Genomic DNA, 27,297 nt, shown 5'->3' with positions numbered 1-27,297 from the left:
ATAAGTACGTTGTGTACATCCTCACTATAGTTCTGGCTACAGTCATTTCTGCCAGTATCAGCCATTTCCAAAAATGTCTAGCTTACTCTTTTTTTTTTAAAACTGTGTGGTGTGCAAGTTTGAAAAAAATGAAAATGTACTAATTTAGTTGCAGTGAAACACATCACAGATATGAAGAAAATATTATGTTGAGGGACAATCAGAAATTGTGCAAAGTTTAAAATTAATTTTCAAACGACTAAACAAGGACTAGGTCTAGTTGTTTTGTTTTTCTGTTTTCCTGTTGTTCTGTTCCTGTGGTGACCATGGTGGCCATTTAGAAGTCGGCCATCTTGGATACAACTTTTGTTTTTTCAATAGGAAGAGGGCCATGTGACACATCAAACTTATTGGTAATGTCACAAGAAAAACAATAGTGTGCTTGGTTTCAACGTAACTTTATTCTTTCATTAGTTATTTACAAGTTTCTGACCACTTATAAAATGTGTTCAATGTGCTGCCCATTGTGTTGGATTGTCAATGCAACCCTCTTCTCCCACTCTTCACACACTGATAGCAACACCGCAGGAGAAATGCCAGCACAGGCATCCAGTATCCGTAGTTTCAGGTGCTGCACATCTCGTATCTTCACACCATAGACAATTGCCTTCAGATGACCCAAAAGATAAAAGTCTAAGGGGGTCAGATCAGGAGACCTTGGGGGCCATTCAACTGACCCACGACGACCAATCCACTTTCCAGGAAACTGTTTATCTAGGAATGCTCGGACCTGGCACCCATAATGTGGTGGTGCACCATCTTGCTGGAAAAACTCAGGGAACGTTCCAGCTTCAGTGCATAAAGAGGGAAACACATCATCATGTAGCAATTTCAAATATCCAGTGGCCTTGAGGTTGCCATTGATGAAGAATGGACCCACTATCGTTGTACCCCATATACCACACCAAACCATCACTTTTGTTGTTCCAACAGTCTTGGAGGGATCCATCCAATGTGGGTTAGTGTCAGACCAATAGCGGTGGTTTTGTTTGTTAACTTCACCATTCACATAAAAGTTTGCCTCATCACTGAACAAAATCTTCTGCGTGAACTGAGGGTCCTGTTCCAATTTTTGTTTTGCCCATTCTGCAAATTCTGTGCGCCGATCTGGGTCATCCTCGTTGAGATGCTGCAGTAGCTGGAGTTTGTAAGGGTACCATTTGTGAGTAGCTAATATCCGCCGAAGGGATGTTCAACTAATGCCACTCTCCAGTGACATGCGGCGAGTGCTACGCTGTGGGCTCTTGCTGAATGAAGCTAGGACAGCCACTGCTCTTTCTTCATTAGTGACATTTTTCTTGTGTCCACATTTTGGCAAATCCAACACTGAACCAGTTTCACGAAACTTAGCAAGCAGTTTGCTAACTGTAGCATGGGAGATGGGTGGTCTCGTAGGGTGTCTTGCATTGAAATCTGCTGCAATGACCCGGTTACTGCGTTCACCAGATATCAACACAATTTCAATACGCTCCTCACGTGTTAACCTCTTCGACATGTCAATGGCTGTGAACAAAGAGAAACTTGTAAATAACTCGTGAAAGAATAAAGTTACGTTGAAACCAAGCACACTATTGTTTTTCTTGTGACATTACCAATAAGTTTGATGTGTCACATGGCCCTGTTCCTATTGAAAAAACAAAAGTTGTATCCAAGATGGCCGACTTCTAAATGGCCACCATGGTCACCACCCATCTTGAGGAGTTTGCCAAGAGAAGCAGAAGTAACAACGTTTCTCTGGAAGATTATTATTAAAAAACTTTGTCATTTATTATTATAGAGGGAGAGAAAGAGGGAAATACATGCAACAAAGGGCTGCAGGTTGGACTCGAAGCCGGGCCGGCCATTCTAAGCCATGTGTATATGGTCGCCTGTTCATCCCAGTGAGCTAAACCAGCACCAAAGGAAGATTATTATTTTTAAAAAATATATTTAACTCACTAGCCACGCAGCCATCACATTAGCCATTACAGCAGGCTGCTTCCTTTTGCCAGGCCACAATACTCAGATCATTTTAAACTGTTTTGGGTTTTTTTTTTTCAACTTAATGTTGAGTTCACTGTAATCAAATTGCCTCAACAGTCTCCAAAAGGATCCAGATAGGAATTTTGGGGGGTTACGTCCAAATTATTTATTGAGTAATATCTATGATTGTTACATTAAAGCAACTGCTTACTGATTTACATAATTGTATTTTTGCTTACACCTTTACTTACAGTGGACTATAATACAGTCCACTGTACTGTAGAGTTCAATAAAGAAAGATTTGGTGTTTGGTTTTTCTTACTTTTAGACGAGTAGTTTCAGAAAGATCTCAATTGTTGTATAGGAATACAACAATAATAGCAATACAAGTAAAACATTTTTCTCTTTTTCTATGTAAGAACAAGAAAAAAGTGAAATAACAGATTTAATTTGTTTTGGTTGTGTAACCTCAGGACATCTGTGGACATTAAGAAAGAGGTCATCTGGGTGGACATATATTATTGCTAAAGTAAAACCACTTATGGTGAAGAATAGTTTACCAGGAGTTCACAGTGCTGCAATACAAGTCTTTGCAACCACTGAGTGTAGCTTCGTATACAGATGGCAGAGTTTTAAACTTCCTGTGATCGTGGCCTTCAACAGTCTCTGCTGCATGCTGTGCTGCAATGTGGGCAACCAGCTTAAAGTCACTGCAGAACCTTCATCAGGCTCAAAACAAGACAACCTGTTTTAGAGCAGTTACCTGCTCTAATAAGAATCTTAAATTTAATAAAACATGTTTTGAATTTTTGTTTTATAATTCAATAAGTAATTTTTTGTCACTTGGTACCACAGAAAAAGGAAGCAGAAATTGCTTAACTATTATCAACACAAACATCATGAGAAACACTTTTCCAGTTTAAGGTTGCTGCTTATATCACATTTGATCATCACTATTGGCATTGGCACCACTCTGATACTAATAGAAGAGTTCTTGAGTCAAAGAAATGTAGACACAGCTGTAGCTCCAGAGCACATAACACAATAACAAAGTCATTACAGTGTCCTTATTACAGAGCTGAGGTAACTAGTACACTTGTATCCAACTGTAGTATGATTTGTTTTACTGGTAGTTTTTCACAACAACTTTCACTCTGATAATGCACATTTGCTGTACTATTGTAAATTGAAGCTGTGTTTACCCTGATGTGACACTGTGAAAATAACCCAGTGGCATTGTTACAGCCTATCTTAAACATGTAACCGCAACGACCCAGTCTTACATTTCCTCTCGACTCTATAGTCTACACATGCTCATATAAAGTAATTATACCATTCCCCAACTAGAAAAAATCTCCAATTCTCTTGTTTTTTTGGCATTTCATACATTTTTTTTTAATCTGACCATTCAGTGCACTAAAAGGTTTTGTCAAAACAATAACCTAGAGTAAACAGGAAATTTATAAGGGAATTTATAAAAGGGGGAAAAAGGAAATGAGGCTAATTATTTCTGTTCTGGTCTGTACTGTACAGATCAGATTTCACTTGTTTGAGGGAAATTTATACGGGTGAAGGAAAGTTAAAATAGCAGCATTTGCCTTTAGTATAAGGCAACACAATTACAACATTATGAGCTATTTGAAAACCAAAAAAATGTTCCAAAAAAACCAAAATGTCTATTTTGACAATAACTTCAGTCTATGTTTCAGAGACAATCACACTCTCACAAAGAACTTGTTCTGTTGAACACAGAAGATGAACGGTAAAAATACTACACTACTCCCACTATCCAAGTTCAATTCAATTCAATTCAATTTTATTTATATAGCGCCAAATCACAACAAAAGTCGCCTCAAGGCGCTTCATGGCCAATATTTTTTTTTTAAATAGATTAGTTTCATTATGTAGGAGTCTCTCTCTCTCTGCCCTACGTACACTTATGGATTAATTCTTATATAGCGCTTTTCAACTCTCCCAGAGTACTCAAAGAGCTCTATACAACATGCCGCATTCACCCGATCACACCCATTCACACAAGCACTGTCTTCTAAGTTTCTTAGTGCTTCCTAACTACCATTCATACACATTTATACTCCAGTGAACGCATCGGAGAGCAATTTAGGGTTAGTATCTTGACCAAATTAGAGAAAAAAAATTGAAATTGGTTGTAGAATTTTGAATTGAGTGTTGAACTTGCATTTGATAAATGAAATCCAAAGAGATATCAATGTAAGTGAAGAAATATTCTTTAGGCTTAAAGACCTCCAAAATAAAGCAATCAGAGACAGCAAAAAAGTACGATTAGTATGTGAGCAACTTCTTGAATTCAAATTTAGATGGTGTACAACAACGCAGATTACACTTTGAAAGGAAGCATCTACAAGGGCCTGTCCAAAAAAAAAAAACATCTTTGGAAAGATGAAACCAAGATAAACCTTAATGATTGCAAGAGAAAAGTATGGAAAAGGGAAGGCATAGTTCATGATTAGAAAAACACCACATCATATATCAGATATGATGGAGACAATGTTATGCAGCAGGTAACTAGTTTTTAGCATTTGATATATGATATATGAATGTGAGATGGCTGACCACAGGCCTCACAATGATTTGACACGAAATGACCCAAAACCGAAAGCAGAAAACCCTTGAAACTAACAGCAACTGAAGGTGGCTGCAGTAAAGGCCTGCTAAAGCATCACAAGGAAGGAAACAGTATTTGGTGATGTTTGACAATGTACTTAAAAGCTTAATGTCTGCTCTTAATCACATTTTGTGTGATTTAAAATCCACTGTGACAGTGTGCAGAGGCAAAATTAAAAAAAAAAAGTTTACTGTCCAGGAGCTTACAGACAAAACTGTAAATTATTGGCCTTGGAAACCCAGAAAAACTGTCAGGAATGCCACTTGAATCCTCAAAATACACGATTGATGATGGACCAGTTTGGTTGCTCGACTGGTAAATCAGCAAGTGGTACTAGTAATTTTCTGCAGAGGCAGTAGCAGCAGAAGAAGAGGAAGAAGAAACAGAAAAAAACAGAAGTAGCAACAAAAGCAGAAGCACAAGAAAAAGCATAAGCAATAGCCCAGTCGCAATGTAAGGTTCAACACAAATAACTAATAACACAAAGAATGATTTAAAAAATAGCAGCTACATTAAAGCAATGAAGAGGTGCAGGAGAAGATCATCTTAAATGGGAGATTAGCCAAATTTAATACTCTCTAAATTCTTTGTACATGTTGTCAGTATATTTATTTCCCTTCGTATATAACCATTGTGTAACACAACTATATATTTGCATTTTTGAAGAGTTTCAGAGCCCATCACAGCACAGAAACAGCTTTAGTGAAGGTTACAAATCATCTTCTTATGGCCTCTGACAATGGACTCACCTCTGTGTTATTGTCCTGCTAGACCTCAGCGCAGCGTTCAATACTGTTCGACCATAATATCCTATTAGAACAATTATAGCATACTGTATGTAATACAGGTACTGCGCTGCAGTGGTTTGTATCATATCTATCTAATAGACTCCAATTTGTTCATGTAAATGGAGAGTCCTCTTCACACACTAAGGTTAATTATGGAGTTCCACAGGGTTCAGTGCTAGGACCAATTCTGTTTGCATTATACATGCTTTCCTTAGGCAGTAGGGCTGTGCGATATGACCAAAATCTCATATCCCGATATTAAGACATCTATCATCCGATAACGATATAAATCACAAAAATGTAACATTTTCTGTAAATTCTGTGAATCTCGGGCAGCTGGACTTGCTTGAAGTGTTTCCAGCTGGGCGTCGCGTAACTGGAGTCGAGTGTTTTAACTAATGCATGAAACTATACATTTTTAGACATAGGTTGTAACGGCCGCCGTTTTCTTTGTGAGTATTTATTACACGGCGTGCTGCGGGGAAAAGCCTGTTCTAATATTTGAGTCTAAGGTTTATTTTTTAGCACCTGACGGCTCTTTTTTGCTTCTCATCCGTAAATACTCTGCATCTTTCACGTGATTCGGTTTATTTTGAAAAGTCTCAACAGGATCTTGAGCTTTATTGTGAAAGGTTTATGTGGAAAATAAACAAGCGGACATGCGATGGTTTTACCGTTGTTGTTGCTAACGACAATGCATAAAAACAAGCGCTTGTCTGTCTGTAGTGTGGTTATATTAAATATAAGAGAATATAAGAAAGAACTTTAAGAAATTAATATAGTCACTACAGTGACCATCAAAATAATGAAAAAATATTGCCGTAAACAGTTTATTTTGCGACACCACGAAACAAACGATAGCGTAAAATGCAACGATAGACGTTTTTATATCGTCATCCGATATATATTGTTATATCGAACAGCCCTATTAGGCAGTATCATCAGAAGACATAGTATACATTTTCACTGCTATGCAGATGGCAAAAACTCTATCTATCCATGGAGCCAGATAACACACACCAATTAGTTAAACTGCAGGAATGTCTTCAAGACATAAAGATCTGGATGGCCGCTAATTTTCTGCTTCTTAATTCAGATAAAGCTGAGGTTATTGTACTCGGCCCTGAAAATCTTAGAAATATGGTATCTAACCAGATTCTTACTCTGGATGGTAGGCCTCCAGTAACACTGTGAGGAATCTTGGAGTCATTTTTGACCAGGACATGTCCTTCAATGCACATATTAAACAAATAAGTAGCACTGCTTTCTTCCATTTGCACAATATCTCTAAAATTAGAAATTTCCTGTCTCAGAGTGACGCTGAAAAATTAGTTCATGCATATTTCTAGGCTGGACCACTGTAATTCATTATTATCAGGATGTCCTAAAAACTCTCTGAAATGCCTTCAGTTAATCCAAAATGCTGCAGCAAGAGTACTGACAGGGACTAGAAAGAGAGAGCAGATTTCTCCTATATTGGCTTCCTGTTAAATCCAGAATTGAGTTCAAAATCCTGCTCCTCACATACAAGGTCTTAAATAATCAGGCCCATCTTATCTTAATGACCTTGTAGTACCATATCACCCCATTAGAACACTTCACTCTCGCACTGCAGGCGTACTTGTTGATCCTAGAGCATTTAAAAGTAGAATGTGAGGGAGAGCCTTTGGTTTTCAGGCCCCTCTTCTATGGAACCAGCTTCCAGTTTGGATTTGGGAGACAGACACTATCTCTACTTTTAAGATTAGGCTTAAACTTTCCTTTTTGCCTGGTTTTGCCGGAGGTTTCTTCTTGTTAAAAGGGAGTTTTTGCTCATAGGGGGTCATCTGATTGTTGAGTTTTTCTCTGTATGTATTATTGTAAGGTCTACCTTACAATATAAAGCGTCTTCAGCGTTATATGGCGTTATATGAATAAAATTGAATTGAACTTGAATTTTAAAATCACATAAATCATTTTGAGTTGCATAAAGGTCTTGGAGAAACAACATTTTGTTAAAATGTATAGTTGTCATATAGAAGAATGACAGTAAAACCCACTTTATACACAAGTTTTATTTGCTGCAGTTCTTAAAGTTTTGCCTAAAGAATTTACCTAAAGTTTATATTACAACTGCAACAATTAATTAAGTAACTTGAATAAGTCAATTACAAAAAATTCTCGACACAAATTCTTTGCTTCGATGCTTCATTTAATCCACGGCTCTGTAGCGTGCAGATGTGTTAAACAATGTATACCTGAGTTTTTCACCCACATTTGTTATATTTCTAAAAACTGACCAGAAAATACAAACGTATTTAGGAGCAGCGAATAAAAAGTGTAAATAACAAGTATGACAACATTAAGCCCACAGCCCCCAGTTTTAAACAGAAACACTGATAACACAACAGCAGCAGTGTTGATGACGCTGGCAAAGTTTAATGTGAAAACTTCCAGATTAGACGGTGTGGGATAATGTTTGTGATCAAACGGATTAAAGATGCACTTCATGGCCCACGCTGAACAATGCCAGGTGTAAGAATTATGCCTTATGCCTGTTAGCAATTTTAAACATATAACAAAGGCTCCTAAAACTATAGAGAACTTTAAAAATGAAATAAAGAATAGGAGAAATATTATAAGTTAATAACAATTCACCAGTTCAACTAATATCTGTCCACTTGTGAATACCAACTGCACCTTACTTGTAAACCGCATGTGTTTGTTATTTTCCTGTGTACATCATAAATCGTTGTCAATTTTACTTCCTGCATTAGTTTTCCATCCTTGATTGTATGATGATTAATCTCACCAACGGTATATCTGGTTACTTCCTGATTTATTTTGAAATTTCTGTATGTCTTACACCTAACTTAGTTATACTTCCAGCCTTTGCTTTGTTGCCCTACCATGCCTGTTTTCAGTTAGCCACTGGTCTTAGTATATACAGCTCCAGCTTTGCACTAACCACTTGTCATCTGGTAAACTTGCTTAGTCAAGCTTCCCAGCATTCCTCATGATTTTGTTATTTTCCCTTGTGAACTTCTCATTTCCTTTTGGACAGCTCTATGGACTTTTTGCCTACACCCTCCCAAACTGGATTTTACTCTGCCCATGTGTATCCTGCATTGGGTTCTCTTCCTGATTTTTACACTACGATCTGGCCAGTATGAACCCAGATGCTACTTTGTTTGCTGGGGAATTTTATGATTTTATCATTTACTCTAATCTGTCTTCATGGTGAATCGAAGAGAGCTCTTAATTAGTATCTTAAAAAGACTATACAGAGAGTAGTGTCTTTTTAGGCTGGTTATGTGGTCTTATGCTCCTAACCATTCAATGCTCTAGCCTTTCCAAGATGATAAAGTAAAACACTGGGTGGCTGAAATGACTGAAGCTTCCCTGCTCCAAAGCCCCATGGAAACTCAGCTGCCCAGCACTGCAAGTGGATAGACTGACTCGACTTGTACCTCTGCTGTTTCCACATCTGTCACTGGAAGTCTGTTCAGAAGACAATCAATGGTTCCCATGCTCTTGTGTCATAGCCAGCTACTCATTCTTGAGTAAGTGAGGTGTCCCAACTGGCTTTCCTGTATTTAGGCAGCTCATTTGAACTCACCTAGTCGTGATCTGATCTGATCTCCTGGCTAGGGTAAAGTTTCTTTTTTTGCCTTCGGCATCAAAATTGGGATTTGTTCTAGAAAGTTATAAGCAAACTAACCCCTCTGAAAGGATTCTCAAAAATGTGGTTTTGGACAGCATCTTGTATGTCCTGTATCAATCAAGAACCCTATCACTGCAATGAAAAGTGATCCCTTCCTAATAATATGCCAAAAACACTTTAGAAACTCCCACCTGAAACTTAGTTTTAGGTTACTTTGATAGGTTACTTTGATATCAAAATGCCCAGCATCCACAATGACCAAGACACATCAACATTCATAGAAATAAGCTTCTATGACAGGGATGTCCAACTCCAAGCCTCAAGAGCCGGTTTCCTGCAGGTTTTAGATATCACCTTGGGTCAACAAACCTGAATCAAATGATTAGTTCATTAACAGGCCTCTGGAGAACTTCAAGACATGTTGAGGAGGCAATTTAGCCATTTAAATCAGCGGTGCTGGATAAAGGACACATGTAAAACCTGCAGGACACCGGCTCTTGAGGCCTGTAGTTGGACAGCCCAGTTCTATGGGAATTGTACTGAGTAGTGTAGACAAAATGGCATTAGCCCAATCTACTTCTATCAGGATAATGCTATTTTTAAACAAATATCCAACACTAGCAATGACAGATGTGTCTCACCAGAACAGATGTTTTCAGAACTTAACACAGCTCTTCTCACTATTACGACTAAAGGCATCATATAAACTATTCAGACTGTGTATGCCACTGCAGCGATCCTGAAGACATGTAGAGACATGTGGGTAGATCACACTTGCAGGTTGCACTATTTTTTTTTCCTTGCTTAGTTGACTAAGAAATTAGTTCCAAGGAATATCCCTAATTCTGAGAATGAGGATACGCTCACTTTTCTTAATTGCAGCAACCACATACTCACTCATTGCACGTTTAAACATACAGGCTGTGTCCAAATTCAGGGGCCACATCCTTCAGAGGACTAAGCCTATGTAGACCAGGTCCTTACACATGAACACACACCACACACACTCCTCTTAATGTTTAAGAAATCAGTCACCAGTCTGATGAAGGGCTAACATTAAAACATTGTAATTTCTAAAAGGGAAACCAATGAGTAGTTAATTTTAAAACACGTGTGTTTTTTCTTTTTTGAATATGAATGTGAGGTGGCCAGGTGTTGTGGCTGGAAAACAAGCTCAAACCATCACCCCCCTCTACCACGCTTAACAGTTGGTATGAGTATTGTATTTGTATTTGGTTTTCTCCAAAAGTGGTGCTGTTCATTGTGGACAGACATCTCAATTTTGGTTTTGTCTGTCAGAATGACATTGTTCCAAAAGTCTTGTGGCTGGATGAGATGCAAATCTAAGCCATGCTGTCATATTCCTTTTTGAGAGAAAGGTTTTCGTTTGGCAGCCCTTCCAAACAAGCCATACATGTTCAATTTCTTTCTTATTTTAACATACTGAGGCCTGTAGAGACTGAGATGTAGCTCCTGTGTTTTTTGCAAAACAGTGCACACTCTACCCATGAGTTGAATTTACTAGGACACTGACTCTTAGGAAGATTGGTAGCTGTCTTGAATGTTTTCCACATGGGAATAGTCTTTCTAAAAATGGTTTTAAAACCCTTCCCAGAGTGGTGGTGAGCAACAGTTTCTCTAAGATCACTGATGATGTATTAGCATTGTGTTACACACCTATTTTTGCTTAGTTTTTTTCCAAAATAAATAATGACATTGTATGTCATGTGTTCAAGTTTTATTTACATAATTTCAGCACCTGGTAAGCACCAAATGATTTTTTTTATTATGTTCTCATATGTAAAACCTTAGAATTCACCTGGAGGTTGTTCTCCATACATGGATTAATGTTTCTGATGGATCAAATTATTGACAATTTGGCATAATACCAGCCAGTATTACAGTTAGTGTGATGCCATCACAAGATAAGCTCTGTTTCTTTTTATTCTTTATACATGTTTCATTTAATCATAAACAACCCAACAACATTAAGGTTTTGTGTGATTTTTAAATTAAGTAAGAGCTGTATTTTCTTCCAGTCTCCTCATTGCTGTGACTGAACTCCCCAGGCATCTCACACAGCCATGGGAATTGGCTTATGTCTAAAACAAATGATTTCTTGTGGACTAGTGGCTGCACATGTTGTCTTGACCAAATATGGCTGAGTTAAAACACTACACTCCAACCACGGCAACACATTGGAATGGAAGCAGGTTTCCTTAACTGGTGTGAGAATAGTCCACGATACAACTACCAAAATGGGATTTTACTCTGTTACCTGAATTCTGTATGGCTGGTAGATTAGCTCAGATTACTACACAGCATGGCCTGAACCTTGAATACTGGAGGCCTTTCTTCATTTCTCTACAGCCCAGATCACAGTGTTTCACCAGTGTATAGTGGCTTGGCAGTTAAAAGTTAGCTTCAGCTACACATGTGAAGCTGGTTAATGAAAAAAATCCACACACACAAGACATATAAGACTACATCAACTAACAAATAATCTGTTCAACTAAAAACAAACACAACACTCAGGAAGGCAAAGACAACAAGTCACAATAAACTGAGTGATTGGATTTCTGTTTAATTCCAGTTTACGTTTTGTTCTTACTTTTGTAAGACCTCATGATTCTCTATCTTTATCTCTTGCTCACTCGCCTCCACTTAAAATAGTTAGATTTTTAGTTATTTATTTCTGCTGTGGTTGTGGTCGAAAATCTGCAGTGCACTGAGAGCATGCCATCTTGTGCATATATTAACTGTTCCCTTATATGTGTTCTGGTGTCAGATAGTTATTTATATTTTTTTTCTTTGCACTTCTTTTTTGAAAGGTAAGCATTGAATAAGCAACCTAACATGTAACAAAACTCCTTATTTAATGAACACAGGCTGATCTTTACAAGTTCAAAAAAGAAGGTGAAGCATTTACTGAAGACATTAATTTTCAGTGAATGATAAGCGTTTATTTATCCCAAAATTTGGGAAATTATTGTGTTACAGCAGCATGATATAAAAAAAAAAATAGAATAATAGAATATCAAAATGTAAAGATGTAAAAATCTAATGAGATACAAGTTTAAATACAAAATGAAGCAGTTATTAATTTTTATAACATTCTTTTAATCAATTAATGTAATAAGCAATTTCACAGAGACAAAAATGCTTTTGTTCGGTTTTTAGTTTATTTATTTACTTATTTTAGGTGAGCCTGCCTAAAAATGTACAGCTCTTAATTCTTCCAGGCTAGTTTCTACAGGCCGTCCTTCAGCCTGTAGAAAGTACCCTTTGTTTTTTCCTTTATTGCTCGGTGGTTAGTAGACATATCTGCACCCAAATTCCTTCATTGTGTTGCACAACACATCACAGCGGTGTAAGAATTTACACCCAGAGGCGATATTTTTTCTTGTTCTAACAGCTGCACAACACGCCCAGGACACTTATGAGCGGCCTACAAAATGACTGTGATGAACTGAACTTGCATGCTGTAGGTCAAAAGGGGAACAATACAGCTGTTAACTCCTTTTAACTTTGACATTAAAACTATTTCATAGTATAAAGGTAACTTATATATATCTCATCAAAATGCGCGTATTGTAGGGAAGCATGAGAGGACAGCGACACGGCGCACAGAAAATTCAGATGTGTGTGTGAGAGAGAGGTGGTCTGTCTTTTGGCGCTTGATACTTTCGATTCGTCTCCCATTTGTGTGATTTAACTTCTGGGTTATCATATACACTACCGTTTATGCGCTCTCTACATTAGAAGGCCCAAATCTGCATACGTTTACTAATCTGTCTCGCTTCCATGTCGAGTCTGTGGTGACGTCAGGGACTTCGCGTTTTAAAAAAACGAAGAAAAAAGCTAGAAACTTTTCAAAGTTAGAAACATTCAGTCTGACCTGGGCGCGTTAATCCACTCTCGTCGACGGCCACTCAAACACGGAAAACAGAGCTGATTTAACGATCCTTAAATTAACTCCCGACAACAAATAAAGTTTTCCACCAGAGGAAAGGCCAGAAGACGACTTTTTCTCAGTTCCTCTCCCTATCCCTCGGCAGCAGCTTGCGAAAAACTCCACCCTGGCTCAGCGCGTCGACGCACAGAGGGGCGGTGTAGAGTTTGGGTACTGTTCTGCTGCAGGCGAATAACACTGAGGGTGTTTTCATACTCTTCTATTTTGTTTCCAAACTCTGTCTTGTGTTAAACACTAAACCAACTCAATTTGACTCTTAATGGCACGGACTGTGCTGGAGGAGACCGCGGAGACGTTCAGATCTGCTTTGTTAGGGTTTCCGGGTAGACAGACATGTTTCCTTCAAACGTTGGCCAGCTGCATTTGAAGTTGCCCAGGATGGTTCGGTGGGCGTGTCAAAAGTGTCAACATCGTCGTATTATAAAGCTGGTGTGCGCACGCAACGCTGGGGCCACATAACGGTAAAAGTGTCAGCTCCACGAAACTTCAACTTATCTTACTTTTTCTTTGGCCTGAACACTGCTCGCATCCGGCTGTCATCACTGACAGTGACGGGACTGAAATCCAGTGTTTCTCTTCTGTAGCCCTCTTTTTAATGTTCTATTTGATTAATAATTTTTTAAAAAGTTTTTAAAAAGCTACTATCTGCAATAAAAACAATAATAACAAATTAACATTCAAAAGAAGAAGAAAGGTGGAGAGGTACATATATTTTTAAAATTCTGTTGAAGTCTTAGGTGGCTTTCTGACTTGTCATTCCTTGTCTTACAAAGCTCTTGAACCTGTGACTTACTTTCTCACCATCTGCAAGGATATAAATATAAATTTTCAGATAAAAAAAACAAAGATTATTTTTCTCTAAATAAATCTTAATCACACATTAAACACAGTTCTTTTGTCTCTTTATTATTATTATGTTATTATAGTATTATAATATTATATTATGTTATATTATTCAGTCAGTGTCAATGGTCAATGGTCACTCAGTATTAATTTGCTGTTTTTAGGGCAAGGTATATTTTCTGTGATTATTGCAAGACCTGTCTAATGTTCAAGCTTAATACAAATGTTCTGCAAATTAATATTAATTAAAAAAGATGAGAACTGTAAAAACAGATTCTGTATACATACTAAATGCTTCAGTATGCAACTCTGCAAAGCAAGTACTAGTGGTGAATTAAGTTTAGTGAAATGTTATTTAAAATCAGTGAAGGAAAATGGATAGATGGCTATTTCTTCTGTCAAATAAGCAACTTACTAAAACAAATTAGTCATCTATTTTGCCACCTAAACAAACATTTTGTGTTCTTTTAATTATTTTGGATAGATGTACATAAATAACAGAAAATTACCATTGTGTAAAAACATAGACAGTTAACTACAGTGTTGCAGTTAGTAGTTAGAGGATTTAAAATATAATAATTCTCCTTATTATTTGAAAAAAAATATCCAGGAAATATTGGCAATTTAGAATCTAATCAAAAACTAGATTCTTGAAAGCCTCTAATAGCCAACAGCATTGTTGTATCTATTCTAAATTTAATGCCACAGAAATGATGCACAATAAATCCCACATCCGGTTTAGTTGTGATCCTTGCAAAATCATAATCACAAATTCCTTAATCTATTAAAGAGGGAGACACATTGTTTTCCGCAGTGTGAAGTATATATGAGGCGGGAAAACATTAGGTGTTTCCACCTATTAGAACAGGATAACAGTATGTTTGCATTTTAATCTGAACTTAACTTAAGATGTTTTTAGTCTTTTAGTTAATCAGTCTATCCCAGCCTCTCCTAGGGCAAAAGGTGGGGTATACCCTGGACAGGTCGCCTGTACATCACAGGGCTAACAGAGACTGAGAACCATTCACACCCATCACTGCAAGCCTTTGGACTGTGGGAGGAAGCTGGAGCACCCAGAGAGAACTGACGCAAACACAGGGATGGGCCTAAGGTGAGGCAACAGTGCTAACCACAGCACCACTATGCTGCCCACAACAATCCAATTCTGATAACTAACCTAATTATGAGAAATTTAATGGTATGTGTTCATTACATTTCCAAAGCATTTCAAAAACGAAAAATCATACCAACAGTAAAATATGGTGGGGGTAGTGTGATGGTGCCATGTTGAAACTGTATTTTCTGTTTCCGTGTGTTATCTTTGTCTAATATTTAAATGTGTTTGATCTGAAACATTTAAGTGTAACAAACAATTGAAAAAGAGGAAATCAGAAAGGCAACCCCCTTTTTTATATCACTTTGTTCAATTTCTCAAGCACTTTGATATATAAATAGTCAAATGATGACAAATATGAGGATGATGGTAGATTTATCAACTCAATTTATGCCAATCGAATGTATGTATGTAGTCACCCTCATTCTACAGGAATAATAAAGGATTCTTCCATGTTTTGTATAAGTATGACAAGCAGCTACAGGAAATTTCTGATGGAAGTTCCTGCTTCTACGAGGTTGTCAAACTACAAGTTACTGAAATGAAATTGTTTGGTTGCTTTCTGCTTGCACTGTTTGCAACAGAAACCTAAAAGTACACATGTAAATTTGTGTAAATTTAACAACTAAATTTAATTAGAAGATCAGACTGCACTTTCAAGAATGATAGGATAAATTACTCAAATTCAAGAGGGTTTACAAAGGATTTCTAGCAGCCGTTTGTACGGTACCTATATTTTTTTCCCCCTGAAACACTGATTAGATTGGATGAATGTAAATTTCAGATTTCTTAAAAAGGGCCACATCACAAGAAGACAACCTTGCAGGCACTGGCTATAATGTTTCCATGACAACATTTTTAAATAATCTTCTTTCCCCTTTTTGTTTCCTGTAATAAAGTGAACTGTTTCTGTACACGTAGAGGCAATAAATGACTTGCTTGCTATTTACTTCTGTAAGTGAACAGAACAGGTTTAGAAAATGACAATGCAACCAATGACCTTACCCAGTTTAATGAATTAGACTGCAAATATGAAGTTTCAGCTAAAGTTCCTTCTGTCCAAGAACATGTCTTTTCTTGTCTGACCAGTTTCTCAAATTCACACAAAGTTCTTTTAAAAATGGAAAATTAGAAGCCATAGACAGTTTGATATTTTTGATTTATTTATCAGTGAAATGTTTAACACTATTAAACATTTTCTTACAATAACCCCTCAATAAATTGATTGGCGTCTCAACAAAATAAAACCAGGTATGTGTTACAAAGTATACAGTATGCTACAGTGCATATTTTCTTTTTTCTCTTTTTTTTTCTTTTTACAGATTTACATTGGGTTTTAGATATTTGGCTCCCGGAATCAGAAGTTTAAAGATAACACACCATTTGCCTACTGGAAAAAGCTCCTCTTTATATAGCATCATTTTGCCTCTTGTGTTGAACTGTTCTGGTTTATGATGACCAAGTGACATTGTAAAGTCAGCACCTCCATCATATGCTGTGACAGCAGTACAATTTTAAATCATAAAAACAGGTGACACATACTCTTCGTTCTGTTTCATTAGAGGAAAACCTGAAGTCACATCATCACTGGTTGGCAGCTGTCAGAATCAATCGTGCTATGTCTATGTCTGTTTATGGTTCTCCCAAATATAGCTGTTCATGAAATATAAAAGTTGAAATAAAGGATAACTAAAATAAAATATTGTGATAACAGACTCTGCTCAGGTTTACTGTCCTGCAGTAACACATGAAGACAAGGGGACTCCAGCTGTTTGTAGTCCTCCACTAATGGAGATTTAATCATAATTTTGCACGGCACAGCACTTTCTGTTGCTATTCATCTGATCTCTATTGTCTCGCATAGTTTCCAAACTGCTGGAACTTTATAATTCTCCAAGTAAGTGCAGAGTACTTTCAGTTGCTGACGGCTCTTTCAGAGCCAGCCGTGGCTGCAGGCATACGAGGCATCTTCTTTACTGGACTTGGGATGTGCTGAAAGAAGAAAAAATAATCAACATCATGAAACAATTCATTACTGTCCATATATTGCATTTTGACAAGTTAGATCCCTCTGATTATATGGGAGAAGCAATGCTGCATGTGCAGGGGGATTCTTTCGTAGATGGGGAAAAGGGCTTCAGTATCTTGTCTAGGTACACCAAGACATGCAGAGAGAATGCTGATAAGCTTTCTCTTCTGAATCACAGGTGCCTCCACATTTATGTTTTACATAAACCGTCATCCATCCAAGTGCCCAGGAACACTTTTCAGGAAGCCAAATGGTTCCTTCAGACCACTGCTTGTTTGCATTTCCACTGAGAAAAAGAACCATCTGACCAGTGTAAATCTGAGATGACAAGCAGTATGGCTCAGAAGTAAACTATATTGCCAAAAGTACTCACTCACCCATCCAAATCACTGAATTCAGCTGTTCCAATCACTTCCATAGACACAAGTGTATAAAGCACCTAGGCATGCAGACTGCTTCTACATGCATTTGGGAAAGGATGGGTCGTTCTAAGGAGCTCAGTGAATTCCAGTGTGGTAGTGTGATAGAATGCCACCAGTGGAATTTCTTTCCCATTCCACAGTACTCTCTTAGTTGTATTAAAAGAAAGTGGAAGTGATTAGGAATGACAGCCACCAAGCGGTACGCCGTGTAAAAATCTGAGGATGCTGAGGTGCAGAGTTTGCAACATTCTGCAGAGTCAACACCTCCAAACTTCCTGTGGAAATTAGCTCAAGGACAATGTGCAAAGAGCTTCATGGAACGCATATCCCTGGATGAAAACTCATCCAACCCTTTCACCACCAAGTGCAATGCAAAGCAGATCATTTGTTAGAGCAGCTGAGGCATGTTCTCTCCAGTTACAAATCACGACTCTCTGTTTGGCAATTCAATGGACAAGTCTGGGTTTGGCTGTTGCCAAAAGAACTTTTAGTGTATTGGGGATTATGGTGTGGGGTTGTTTTTCAGGAGGGGCTCAGCTCCTTAGTTCTAATGAGAGGAACTCTTAATGATTCAGCATCCAAGACATTTTGGACAATTTGATGCTCCCAACTTTTAGAGACCAGTTTGGGGAGCCCCTCTTCCTGTTCCGACATGACTGCACACCAGTGTACAAAGCCATGTCCATAAAGACATGGATGAGGGAATTTGGTGTCAAAGAACTTGAGTGAGTCCTGATCTCAAACCTATAGAACACCTTTGGGATGAATTAAAGAGGTGACCATGAGCCAGGCCTTCTCACCCAACAGCAATGTCTGACCTCAAGAATGCAATTCTGGAAAGGGAAGTGTCTAATGGAGGTTCCTGCCACAAATAGTGGACTGACATTACATTAAACTAGATGGATTAAGAATGGGATGTCATTTAAATTCATATGCATGTGAAGGCAGACAAACAAATGCCTTTGGCAATATAGTGTATAGGGATGTGCATGACTAGACAACTACAGGAGTAATCGTCACTACTGTCACTAGTCGGTACCAGATGTACTAGTTGTTTAATGTAATTGTTTTCAATTGATGCCAAATATCAGTAAATTGTTGTCTTCTAAATGCTATCTACCACCAGGTGGAGCTGCTGCTCTGAGATTGTTGTTGACAAACACCATAAATCTCTTAATCTCACTTGATCTTTTTGTTGACAAGATTATTGTGTGTTTTGTAAAGCATTCACACTATTGAGTTCCTGTTTCTCTTTATTCTTTACTATTCTTCTTCTTCTTCTAGTTGTTAGTTCTTTTTCTAAATGCAAAAGAATGAGATTGTTGATACCAGCTGTGGAAACGAGCTGTCTCTGCAAGGTGGATGGGCTTTCCCTTAGAACAGGCTGAGGAGTTCAGTCATTCAGGAAAGGTTTAGAGTACAGCAGCTACAAAAGAAGACAGTTGAGGTGGTCGCCTCCTGAATAAAGTGTTGCAACACCAGCTGGGCTTGTCATACCGAGGAGGAAGACCCGTGCTAGACTCAGCCTCAGAACACGTTGGAGAGATGACATCTACCGGCTGGCCTGGGAATGCTACAGTGTTCCCCCAGATAAGCTGGAAGAGGTGGTTCTCTGTTTAGCCTGCAGCCCCCACAACCCGAATATAGCTAAATTATATAAAATAGCTGGGTGATTTCATCCATTCATCCATCCATTCTCTTCCACTTATCCTTATCAGAGTCGTAGGGAGGCTGGAGCCTATTCCAGCTACCATAGGGCAAGAGGTTGGGTACACCTTGGATGGATCGCCAGGGATGACAGACATTCGTACTCGCATTCACACCTATGGCCAATTTAGATTCACCAATTAAAGGTTTTATACTCTTACTAAGCATGTGGACTCTTACATGCCCACCATGTCATTTGTTTCTATAAGGGACTGCTCATATAGTCATTTACAGATTTAAAAAAACAAAAATACTGTTACAGAATTCATTTTGTCTATATGAAAGATAGAAAACTGCCCAAATATTTATTCCTCCTGTACCTCTGTGGCACTGCTTGAGCGAACCAGTTCTGATTCTGCTGGCAGGTCATCATCCAGAGGTCTGCGGGCATATTCCCTGCGGTGTTTGTCATCCACTCGCGTCAAGTACCATGTACCTGGGAACAGATCCTCAACAGAGCCTTGTGGGACATAGTTGGCTGTATGGAAAAAAAAAAGTGATCAGTGTAAACAAGCCATTATTCCAAATACCAGTCTAGTTGTGTGTGTGAATAACTCAGTGAGCGTTTTAGCCAAACCAGCCTACTTTACTGAGGCAAGACTCTGACAAGTTAAAGACTTTCCATTGAAGTACTCTTCAGATGTGTGAATTTGAAAGCAAAGTCAGGGTACACTGTCTTACATTTACCTGGGGTGTGAATCTTCTATTTTTGTTTTTGACTTAAATCAGTCAATCAAGATTTGTTAATCATGTTTCTTTGTGCAGAATAATATATAAATAACCAAGTAACATTTTATATTAGGGCACAGCAAAAGCCGTTGTGAAGCTCTTTAATTATATTAGAACAAGAATCACATACTTGTCACTACTGTAGAACATCACAATTAACATTTTCTATTTGTGCTTACATGAACGCTATTTTGTGCATTTGTGACAGCTCTTAGTGTCCTTGCTGTCAGAAATATGGATAAATAATAACCAAGCAACAAAAGCGAGGTCATACCCAAGTGGTGTGTGTCTTCTCGCAGCTTCATATTCTCAGAGAAAAGAGCTGGCGAAACTTTCTTCCTCGAGTCCAGTCTTGTCTTCAGGTCGCTTAGGCTCAATACAAGTTTGTCCAGACTAGATCCTGACACAGACAACCAACCAGAAATGAACTACAGTTTCTTTCTACTGTTTTTAATGGCAAAAGTTTGCAATTTTACTTATGTCACACAAGTCAATTGTAAAATATATGACTTACCAGGGGTATGGTCCTGTGTCACTCTGAGAGAATACAGTGTAGCAGCAAATCCTGAACCATAGGAGAAAACTCCAATCCTTTGTCCTGCCATTTGTGATGGTGTTTGTCTACAACAGAGGCAACAAATATATATATTTTTTTTACATACATACTGGATGAGTAAAACTAGTCCCAAATAAATAGTAATCTTAGCAGGACAAGCATTTCAAATCAAGGACAAGGATCCAAAGAGACTCTTGATGTTAGTGTTGTGGAATCAGTATGGATTCAGGACTTCTATGTGATCTGTTCAGCCTTTATTATTCAGGCAGTTGAGAAGTGGACTATAACATGGATTTTTAAAAAAAAGAAAAAAAAGAAAAGAAAGGAAAATTGTGCGCTCCCGCTCTCTCACACACACACACACACACACACACACACACACACACACACACACACACACACACACACAAAGCCTAACACAAAATTTTGAGCACAGCCCACAGAATTTTAATTATGCCTCAAGTCTGAGTGGATTTTGTCTTTTTTGCCTTGACTAGATAGTGCAGTGAAGAGCAGACAGGAAGGTGGGGAAAGACATGCAGCAAAGAACTCAGACTGGAGTTGAACCCAGGACATTACTTTAAGACTTGCAGCATATGTTCATCTGCTCCAGCTGACAGCTAAACTATTGCACCCATGTGTTGCTGCCTTTAATTTATTTATTATAGGTTAATCCAGGCTTTGACTTCAACCTTCTTAAGCACGTGATTCAAACTAATGTTTGACCTCAGTGGACAAATAAATGCAAAAGGAAGAAAAGACAATGAGACATACTGTGCAATAAGTGATGCCAGGCAGCCATAGACAGAGGGGGTGTACATGTTTCCATTCTGGTTGGAGATTAGCAGGGATGCCTTGGTCTTCCTCTCAAACATATCTGTACTGGCCTTCATGAATGCCTTCTCCACATCCCGGTCAAAGTAGGTATCCTCTGGCTGTACATCTCTGCAACACACAATGAGTAAGAAAACTACTACAAGTGCTTTTCCCCCCTTTGTGTTTGTATAAAAGTACAAATGATGAAAATGTCTAAATATGTCCAAAACTAGCAATTACACTTGAGCTCACAACTTTAAAACAAACTATCTGGCCAGGTGCTTTACTTTGAGAGTACCTGAAGGCTTCGAGGCCTGTGAAGGGTCCGGTCTCAGTGTTTGGGGTGGGGTGGTTCAGAAAGTCATTCAGCATCAGTCTTGCCAATGACTTCTGTACCAGCTTGCAATAAGGAGAGTGGAAGACTAAAAAGCCAAAGTCCTCCAGGCTGAAGCTCTTATCTGAACCCTCTGTTAGAAAATATAATGATTAAAGACCATGTGAAAAAATTAATTTACTGAATGACGCAATGGTTATCTTGTGTGTAGCTCAAGCAGTACTACCACACTAGGCTACATACGGCACAGGTGTAAATGACAGTTTGAAATGATAGATAAGAGTTTCACTCAAACCAACACTTCTCTTGAACATGTTTTTTCTACATACAACTCAAATCTTGTTGCACTTCTTCCTAGCTCAGCATAAATTCCTGCTAAAAAGAAAGGGGCAGCTAAGAGCTTTTGGCTCTTACTCCAATTTACAGACCCCATACCACAGAGCAGTTTATACCAAACCGCTGACCTTGAGAGAAAACCAAAGTAATTTTTCTGGCCAAGGTGTGTGTGTGTGTGTACGTGTGTGTGTGTGTGTACTGGTTTTTCCTATTTGGGGGGGTCCAAAATACGAAATTTACTATTCTTTGGGACCAACAGCCCTGATGGGGACCAAAATCCATGTCCCCATGAGTTTGAAGACTCAAAATGTGGTTTTAGTGTCAAGGTTACAATTGCGTTATGGTTAAGGTTTAGGGTAAGGATTAGGCATTCATTTTTGATGGTTAGGGTTAGGGTAAGCGGCTAGGGAAAGCATAATGTCAATTAGATGTCCTCACGAGGATAGCAAACCAGACATGTGTGTGTCTTTCTATATACTACCAACCTCGTTGCCACTGTGCATGGATTTTGTTGCGGTACACAGAGTAGCAGCGGTCCAAGGCACTCAGGTAGCACTGTATCGACAGCTTGCCATCTACAACAGGATACTCTGACACCATGTCTGGCTTATAGAAGTCATATGCATGCTGCATGTGGGTTCCCCGTAGGCCTGTATATTAAAAACAACAACTTCAGTCATTCCCTCATTTTACCACAAATGTCAAAAGACATATGTTCAGACACATTTTGTGCGATGCTCATTTAAAACGTTGCATGACTGAGGTCATTTCTGGATACATTTTATCTACTAACAGATTTAACACAGTCCTACTGGTGTATCCATTACTAGTGCTTATATCATAACTCATCTGAGCAGAAATAAACTTTTTTCCAAAAATGTATAATTTCTTTCCCAAAAGCTCTGTCTCAGAGACTGAGCATAAGAAACAAAGCCATCAATTAACTGACCTCGCTCAAAGGCCAGAGGAGCATTAGGCCCAATCAGGATGGCCACAGCACCAGCCCCCCCTGTAGGCCGGGCGCTTCCTGTGGCATAGACAGCAATGTCCCCTGCTACCACCAAAGCATAACGTCCTGCAGAGAAGAAACACAAGGAGCAGGAAATCACTAAGGCATTCTTTTTAGAAAAACAGAAGCTGCTTTAGGTACACTCAACACAGACAACACCAAAAAGACACACACATACCCCACATACTGCATATACAAGTCTATCTACATAAGTTTTCATGCATAATATAATGTTTTAACTTTATTTAAACTTTATTTATACAGGTAATCCCGCTGAGACTTAGTGTCTCATTTACAAGAGAGATATGTTTGAGACAGCATGTCACTAAACACTGGTGAAGAGATTTAAAAAAAAAAAAAAAAGCCACTGTGGCTTTTCAAAAGGCTTACATGTGCTATATTTTGGGCGCTATGACTGCACACAGAGTCGATTCTAGACCTTTCTTCTCAAGTTGAGAATCCAGAGCGTCCATTCAGCACTTTTGTCTAACAGTCACATGATCGCACGACGGACACATCTGAGGAAACTGTTCAATTCACCAAGCTTCTGATTGGTAGACGCCCTGCTCACTCACCTAAGCCACAGCTCACTAACACACAATGATTTGTGAAATATGAAGAACTTGTAACACTAATAAGTGAACATTCATGAAATTACATTGCTGCATGACTTGCTGGGTAATGCTGAGTAATTATGCTTAACTGAAAGACTTTTCTTAAGTGGACTGGGATGATAACTATAGCAGTGCAATGCACTTTGGAGACTACTTAAGTTATTAAACAAAAAATGGAAACCACTCTGGAGCTCCAGCATCTCAAATGTTTACATTTTGTAGATTTCTTTGGTTTATCTAATTGTAAAATTTAACCTTTTGGGGTTTAGAGAGGTCAGCTTTGACTGGAAAACATGAGATATTTCTGGTAATTTTTGATATAAACAAAAGCAGCTTAACATTAACAAAAGCTTACTCACCATCCCATGAGCTGGATTCCACCCAGTTGACAGCGTTGAAGAGTGCAGCTGTACCACCATAGCAAGCATTTGTGGTGTCAATTCCCTCCACATCTGTATTGCCAGAGTTCTCAAATAGCTGCATGAGGGCTGTCTTGACAGACTTGGACTTGTCAATGATGGTTTCAGTACCAACTTCCAGTCGACCAATGCTGTTGTAGGATAGAGCATTCTTCTCCATCAACCTCTGGACCACAGTCAGGCAGAGAGAATTTATATCCTCACGGTCTGAACAAAAGCCCATGCGAGCTTGGCCCAAGCCCACGGTGTATTTACCAGCGGGCACACCATCAAACTCCTCCAACTCAGTCTGGTCCACATATTGGGATGGGAAGTACAGTTCTAAGGCAATGATACCCACATCTTTAGGCCACGGTCCCAGGTAACTAACTGGGGCTGAGCCAGGCATCCTGAACAAGTTAGGGGACAAGAAGGGGTTTCATATTAAACATTATATTAATAACAAACAGATAACACATAAAAACAGATATGCTCTTAGTTTCCAAGCACACCAGTTTTAAAAATGTCAATAAACAGGGTTGATGGATACATACAGGAGTTAATTTATACTGATAATTTGTTAAACAAAATAAGGATTTGATCATATATGTTAAGTAGCTATATGCAGCAGTTCCAGTATCTACATCTGTGAGTATGCAGTTTTGGATTCACTCTCTGATGGTGAAATCTGAATCACTCTAACACAAGTTAAATCAGTAGGTTAGTAAATGGCACAATTTTAATGTTTTTATAGAAAATATGGAAAAATCCATATGTTAAGTATCACCATTCAGCCTTAAAATACTGGCATATGACCAGCCCCATTGACAGGTAAGTACTTGGTTATATCTCATTCAAATCAGTTTTATTTATATAGCACCAAATTACAGCAACATTTACCTCAACAGGCTTCAGACTAAAATACCCTACACTAACAGATGCTGATGATGAAAAGGGATAAAATTGGTTGTATAAGGGTTGAAAATGTATAGCCAAAATAAACTAATATAACAATATTACTTATGCACAGGCATCAGCACCGAAACCTTTACAGCTGCATAATTATGGGGGTACATTTTATTTAATTACAACAACGTCGCAGAGCACGAGTCATTACAGGCTAATAATCATAAACAATAAAATCCAACTCTCAAACTGTATACTAGTTTGAGACTTATTACAAAAGTATTTAGAAAGCACAAAAAGTAATACTAGAAAAGAACAGTGTACTGATATTAGTCTATTTACTGTTTACTGATGATCTCTTTACTAATAATCTGACAGATAACGTTAGCCGACTTGCTGCGATTACGGGTGGCATTGCTAGCAACCACGTTAGCTAAGAGAACAGCAAATGTGATATATTTGCTACAGCTGTCCTGATTCTATGACCTTCTTTCTTTCCTTGACTTTTACATAAATATCATCAAATGTTGACATATACTGTCACTCCACATGCATATTAAGCCGGTAAGATTAGCTAGTCAAAAGGTCGGCCCAGCAGATTTTCAGAACCAAATCTATCTGGCTTAGCTTAAAGTGGAGGACACATTTCTGGAGCTGCCCATAACTATATATTTGCTTTTATACCATTCAGAATACGTACCTAAACGGCTACATAGAACTAGACGGGGACCAGATAAGTACAGTGGGCAACAAAATTGGGTGAAAGGGCAACGGCAACTGGATTTCCTGGAACTTAAGCAGTGCATGCCTGGGAGCCAAAGGATAGTCTACCACACTGAGTTAACGGGACACTTGCGTATGAAAATATGTTGTTTTCAATTAAAAAAATGAAATTAAAAAAATTAAAAAGTAACTAGTTGGATGACATTCTTATGCAGGGCACATACTTTGATAGATCACAGTACGGACTACAAGCGTTTCTTCGGACAGTTTGCTAGTCGGAAGAATACAGCTGACGGACCAACTGAGGTGTATATATTTATATATGCACACACTGTCATAAACCTGTACTAAAGGGTCTGACTCGCCATGTCTGATTCAGTGTTAACATCTTACATTAACTAAAACATCTATTTATATATATATGTGTGTGTGTGCTCACATAATAACGATTCTTTATTCTCATGTGAAAATCAGATTAACAGCAACGCACAATAAATTTCTCTTGTGTTTTCTTCATAACTGAACACGTGTAGCTGCAGGATATTCGTAGCGATTCTCACCTGTATGTAGTCAACTTCAGTGATGAAGGTTATTCTCTTCGGCGTTTCTTATATCCAGCTCAGCAACCTCTAGTAGTCAAGTAGAGGTGTATTTATATCAGACAGTGACGAGGCAGCGTAACCTCAGTACTACAGCACCTGGCTTCCTGTCCAATCACAGCTCACAGGCACGATGCGGCGCTACGAACCCCCTGAAAGCTTCCAACCAATCGGAGAATACCAATCACAACAACGCATCACGGCCGTATTTGCTGTCCAATAGTATGACATGCATGATGTCTGGTGAGAAAGAAAGAGCCAATCAGGTTGCACAAATAATTCCTGGCGCGGTAGTGTGTAGCACTTGTAGTACAGAGCACCATGGTTATGAAAAATTGTAGTGGTCATATAATTTCTGGTGAGTATCAATAGTTGCCAGGTGTTTTATACTGCAAAAACAATGTGAATTACAATAACATTATATACACATTACTTGTGCTTCTAGACTACCTTTATATATTTTAACCTCCTAAGACCCGAACTCTTCCACGGCATACATTTTTAATTTCTCTTTGATATTTGGGCTGATTGGGACCTGATGAATGTAAAAACAAAGAATTACCAGATTTTTTATTTTATATTTTTACCTAATTTTTGTTTATAAGAAAAATGAGAGCCACATATGAGGATATTCGTTTAAAATTTTGATAGAACAGTAGCAGTATAATGTCCTCGTAATTAGATATAAGGCCCCTGTAGAGCAAAATTGAGTATTTTGGTCTAAATAACCCAAAATATGATGTCCACATATGTGGATGCCAGGTCCTAGGAGGTTAATGATGACAGGAAAATAATCAAAAGATGAAAGATAAAAGTAACCCCCTAATTGCAGAATGGACTAGAGTTAGTGGTCTGTACAAGTCATATGCGTTTTACATGCATATATACATGGAGATGTGTATAATTATATGATGAAATAATCTTCCAAGCAACATTTTAACACTGCAGCTAAGGCATAACGTGCTTAATAGCTATATGTTAAATCTGCTTGCCAACTAGTTACTACAGGTTTCCAAATGATAACCAGAGTGACTGTTATTTACTTTATTTTACCATTTTTCTGTGAAAAAACGAATAAACAAGCAAAATTAATTTGGTAAAAACACCACCACT

The 27,297-nt window shown here is 38.3% G+C and overlaps 2 protein-coding genes across 4 annotated transcripts in view; both read right to left on the bottom strand.

The window, feature by feature from the left end:
* The window catches only part of tln1 (talin 1), a 58,931-nt gene extending 45,530 nt beyond the window's left edge, over positions 1–13,401 (bottom strand). For both annotated transcript variants that reach the window (XM_084936033.1, XM_084936034.1), the window contains exon 1: positions 12,975–13,401. The gene's annotated coding sequence lies outside the window, so the exon portion shown is untranslated. The remainder of the gene's footprint in view (positions 1–12,974) is intronic.
* A 2,745-nt stretch (positions 13,402–16,146) lies between these two features.
* hmgcs1 (3-hydroxy-3-methylglutaryl-CoA synthase 1 (soluble)) lies at positions 16,147–26,304 on the bottom strand. Of its 2 annotated transcripts, none has more exons than XM_084936031.1 (10): positions 26,146–26,304; positions 23,918–24,366; positions 22,885–23,010; positions 22,421–22,585; positions 21,564–21,732; positions 21,224–21,394; positions 20,408–20,514; positions 20,168–20,293; positions 19,485–19,642; positions 16,147–16,998 (listed from the first exon to the last, which is right to left on the bottom strand). In XM_084936031.1, exons 2-10 carry the CDS (start codon positions 24,363–24,365, stop codon positions 16,921–16,923), a joined length of 1,548 nt encoding a protein of 515 aa, XP_084792157.1. In that variant the 5' UTR covers position 24,366; positions 26,146–26,304; the 3' UTR covers positions 16,147–16,920. The 2 variants fall into 2 exon arrangements, with proteins under 2 accessions (XP_084792157.1, XP_084792158.1); XM_084936032.1 differs by lacking the exon at positions 26,146–26,304 and adding an exon at positions 25,563–25,691.
* Positions 26,305–27,297: the final 993 nt, after the last annotated feature.

This window comes from Perissodus microlepis, chromosome 7, assembly GCF_051167445.1.
Source record: "Perissodus microlepis isolate ML-2025 ecotype Zambia chromosome 7, ASM5116744v1, whole genome shotgun sequence".
Lineage (NCBI taxonomy): Eukaryota > Metazoa > Chordata > Actinopteri > Cichliformes > Cichlidae > Perissodus > Perissodus microlepis.
This window is presented reverse-complemented; position numbering and strand designations above follow the sequence as displayed.